The 4642-nt window shown below is 50.5% G+C and overlaps 1 protein-coding gene across 1 annotated transcript in view; it reads right to left on the reverse strand.

The window, feature by feature from the left end:
* Nucleotides 1-359: 359 nt before the first annotated feature.
* The window catches only part of plppr5a (phospholipid phosphatase related 5a), a 6879-nt gene continuing 2596 nt past the window's right edge, over nt 360-4642 (reverse strand). The window contains exons 2-6 of the mRNA XM_084707677.1: nt 4006-4138; nt 3182-3432; nt 2161-2337; nt 729-866; nt 360-389 (exon numbers count right to left, since the gene is read on the reverse strand). Coding sequence (XP_084563803.1) covers nt 360-389; nt 729-866; nt 2161-2337; nt 3182-3432; nt 4006-4138 — 729 coding nt within the window. The remainder of the gene's footprint in view (nt 390-728; nt 867-2160; nt 2338-3181; nt 3433-4005; nt 4139-4642) is intronic.

Raw genomic sequence — 4642 nt, forward strand, 5'->3', positions numbered from 1 at the left:
GGGATTTCATCTAAACAAGGATAGAAGAGAAAGTTTTGTACAAAATGTTGGCATTTTTAAACAGCAGCATTGATCGAAATGCAAACAGGAAAAGGAGGAGGAGGAAGAAGAAGTGTGAAGGGTTAGGGATGAAGGGTTTAGAGACCAGGAGTTTGCCTGGTGCTACATCAGTAGAAAAGGAGAAACAGGAGAATGAGAAGAGGAACGAGGGAGGGAGAAAAGGGAGAGAAGGAGAAGAGGAGGAGGAAGGAGAGAGGAGCAGAAAGAGAAGACTGTCTCAAACAGTCACCATGCTCTCAGGGGGTCTTAGCTGGCATCCATCTGCAGCCTGGGCTGTGTGTCATGTGACCACTTCATTGTCATGTGACCTCTGCAAACGTGATAGGGTTCTGTAATGGAAACCAAAAACACAGGAATGTCACTGCTTTTTAATAAGACTGTATCTCTCCAGGAGCAGGGTTGGAGTGTAACCCTACAGCAGGGTATCTCTCCAGGAGCAGGGTTGGAGTGTAACCCTACAGGAGGGTATCTCTCCCCCGCCTCCCTCTTCCTCCAAACTCATCACCCCTTCTCCCCCTCTCCTCACCCCTCTCCTCACCTCTGCCTGCATGACGTAAACACAGCTGCTTATGTAACTCTCAGATGATGAGACTACTTGGAGCACGGCCACATGCAGAGGGTGTCGTACCTGTGCCATAACAATGATAACATTCACGTCTGTGCTGTACCTGTGTAACCTGAATGTAGTTCTGCATGTTATGTTCCATCCTAGGCAATGACATCACAGGGTCAAGGGTCACGCCCTCCTCAGGTGGGATCTCACTGAGAAGAGGCTTGCCTTTGAAGTTCTGGACCACGCCCAGCACCTGCAACCAGGAAGTGGGAGGAGTTAGACTACTTGGACCACACCTATTATCCCGAGAGATGAGCATGGGCAGGAAGAGAGGATGGAGGGAGGGAGAGGAGGAGAAGAGAGGAGTGGAGAGAGAAATAGGTCAGAAACAAAATAAAAAAACTGAGAAAGAGAGAGAGGTAGGGAGGGAGGGTGTGAGAGAAAGAGGTAGAGAGAGAGAAAGGTAGAGAGCGAGAGGGATAGGGGGTCGAGAGAAAGGTAGAGAGAGCAAGAGGGATAGGAGGTAGAGAGAAAGGTAGAGAGAGCAAGAGGGATAGGAGGTAGAGAGAGATCACAGCCTCTCACATCTCATAACAAGGCTTATGTAACCACACGCATGACTTGTTGCCCAAAATGATGTATTCAATCTGGGTCTCCATGTGTGTGTGTGTGTGTGTGTGTGTGTGTGTGTGTGTGTGTGAGTGTTTGTATGTGTCTGTGTGGTTGGTTTTGTTTGTGTGTGTGTGGTTGGGTTTGTTTGTGTGAGAGTGTGTGTGTCCTCTAGGTGTTTTGTCCATTAGCAGAGCCTGAATTATCTTTTTGTGGGACATGTGGTTCTACTGTAGCGGTACTCACAGAATAGAACACGGAACATGGAACACGGAACAAGGAACACGGAACAAGGAACATGTGACAGGGAATCATCCTATGCAGCCCTCATATCTGGATGTTTTGAAGGATGGATGGATGAATGGTTGAAAGGATGGATGGATAAATGGACAGATAGATGAAGGGAGCGATGGAGAGATAGAGCTTTTCCTGCTCAGATAGGATGTGATCATGCCACATGCACTACTGAACACATGCACTACTGAACACATGCACTACTGAACACATGCACTACTGAACACATGCACTCTTGATTCCTTCACATGAAGATATGAGATGACAACACACACATAAGATGATATATACTCTCTCCATGTCCTCTCTCTCCTTTCCCTCCCTCCCTCCCTCCCTCCCTCCCTCCCTCCCTCCCTCCCTCCCTCCCTCCCTCCCTCCCTCCCTCCCTCCCTCCCTCCCTCCCTCCCTCCCTCCCTCCCTCCCTCCCTCCCTCCCAGATGAAGCATGATGAACTTATGTGATTCAGTTTGATTCTAATTTTCATGGCGTGTGTGCTGCGTGCATGAGCGTGTGTCTGCATGTGTGTGTGTGTGTGTGTGTGTGCAGTGTAATAACAGTGTAATAACAGTGTAATAACAACGTAATAACAGTGTCATAGCCATTTAATAACCATGTCATAACCCTGTCATAACCGCCGGCCTCACCATGAAGGCAGCGATGGCTCCGCCGATGATGAAGCCTGCAATGACGTCAGACCAGTGGTTGCGGTACTCGACCACGCGGTTGATGCCGGTGAGGAACGCCCCGGCCAGCAGGCCGAGAGACAACACAGGCTGGGCCAGACGAGTCCCTCCAGACCTCACCACACACGTCATGTACATCTGGAGACACACAGACACACACACACAAACACAGGAAGATGCACACACACACAAAGGGAGACACACACACAATTCAATATCCCTCCTGGTTCTGTTTCGACGATGTGATTAATGACATCATCTCTGTCTGATACACATGATCACTACGACCATAACTGACTCTAACCCTGTACAAAATCACAACCCTGAGGCGTTGCATTCTAGGCCTTTCTATTTCTGATCACTATCAACTCTGACTGCACGTTAATATGATGATCTACTGTACAAGAAGACAGAGAGAGAGAAGGGGAGGACAGGGCAGGATGAGGGAGAGAGAGAAAGCGAGGAGGAGGAGAGCGGAGGAGGAAAGAAGGAGTGCAGGAGAGAGAATGAGATACAGGAGAGGAGGGAGAAAGAGAGCTAGAAAAGGAGAGAGAGAGAGGAGGAGTAAACAGGGGTAGGGTGGTGGAGAGGGAGAGAGAGGAGGAGTAAACAGGGGTAGGGTGGTGGAGAGGGAGAGAGAGGAGGAGTGACGACAGATGTAACCACTGAAGCAACCTTAAATGAGGCACAATAGCCTGAAGGGAGAGAAGAGAGAGGGGAAAGGAGAGGAGAGGAGGGGAGAAGACGAGAGCAGAGAAGGGGAGGGGAGGGGATGCAAATTAAGGGATGAAAGGAGATTAACAGCAAACCACCTCCTCTACCCCTCAACCCCAAACCACCTCCTCTACCGCTCAACCCCAAACCACTTCCTCTACCTCTCAACCCCAAACCACCTCCTCTACCCCCCAACCCCAAACCACCTCCTCTACCCCCCAACCCCAAACCACCTCCTCTACCCCACGCCCCCGGGTCTGGTTCTCACCACTACGTAGAGCGCGGCGTAGACGCTGAGGGCGGCGTCCTTGGAGGGAAAGGACTTCCTGGCGCGCATCACTTCCTCCTGGTTGCCGGTGCATGCCCCGGGCCTGGTGACAAACGCCCCCTGCTGGCCGCAGCCCAGCGCTGTGTAGTTTGGCTTACACACCGTCAGGAAGTACGGAGCCAAGTTCCCTGTCACCACCTGGCCCGCGTTCACGAAGATGTCCGTCACAAACAGGCCGAACGCATACACACCTGTGGTGAGGGAGGGAGTGGGAGGGAGGCAGAGAGAGAGAGTGGGAAGGATGGAGAAAGTGAGAGAAGGATAGGGAGAGAGAGAGAGAGAGAGAGAGAGAGAGAGAGAGAGAGAGAGAGAGAGAGAGAGAGAGAGAGAGAGAGAGAGAGAGTGAGTGAGGGTGAGATAATTAAATAATTAAATAGAATTAAATAGAGTATATTAACATGCATTTATGTGTTACTGTTACTCTTACTATGCTACTGTTATATTGTACTGCCATATTATTATTGTTATACTCCGCGTAAATGCTATGATACATATGTTAAAATTTCCTTTCAATAGGGACTGCTTTGGCAATACTGCTCAACCCGAACTGTCATGCCAATAAAGCATTCTGAACTGAACTGAGAGAGAGAGAGAGAGAGAGAGAGAGACAGAGAGAGAGAGAGAGAGAGAGAGAGAGAGAGAGAGAGAGAGAGAGAGAGAGAGAGAGAGAGAGAGAGAGAAAAATAGATTACAGGTAACTGATATACAGGTGAGCGATCTACAGGTAACCATGGAGATGATTTGTTTGTATTTGTTTTACGTACCCAGGAAACGGAAGGTCCGTCTGACCAGCGGGTTGAGGTAGCAACAGTCTCCCATGACGATGATCTTCTCACGGTTGTTGAGGTCTTCTGAGACATACTGCAGCAGGAACAGGGCTGACTCCACCAGTGTGATCTGGGAGGGGGGAGAGAGAGAGGGGGAGAGGGGGAGAGAGAGAGGAGGAGAGGAGCGAGAGGGGTGAGGAGAGAGAGGGGAGAGGAGAGAGAGGGGAGAGGGGGGAGAGGAGGAGAGGGGGACAGGGGAAAGGAGAGAGAGGGGAGAGAGGGGGAGAGGAGGAGAGGGGGACAGGGAGAGAGGAGAGAGAGGGGGAGAGGGGAGAAGAAAGAGAAGAGAGAGAGGGGAAAGGGGAGAGAGGAGAGAGAGGGGAGAGGGGAGAGGAAATAGAGGGGGAGAGAGAGGGCAGGGGGAGAGGAGAGAGAGGAGCAAAGGGGTGGGGGGCAGAAAGAGAGGGGTCAAATTATCTCCACAGGATATCCACAGGAAGTTGAAGGTCTGCATTGCTTCCTATATCTGGTTTCACAATGCTTCTGATTAATCTCAGACACCTGTGATTTGTATAATTCATCTGAGCCCTGAGACATGGTTGGTGTGATTGCGCCCTGAACTATGTCCTAATTG

Source organism: Hypomesus nipponensis, chromosome 10 (genome assembly GCF_054491055.1).
Source record: "Hypomesus nipponensis isolate SF chromosome 10, ASM5449105v1, whole genome shotgun sequence".
Lineage (NCBI taxonomy): Eukaryota > Metazoa > Chordata > Actinopteri > Osmeriformes > Osmeridae > Hypomesus > Hypomesus nipponensis.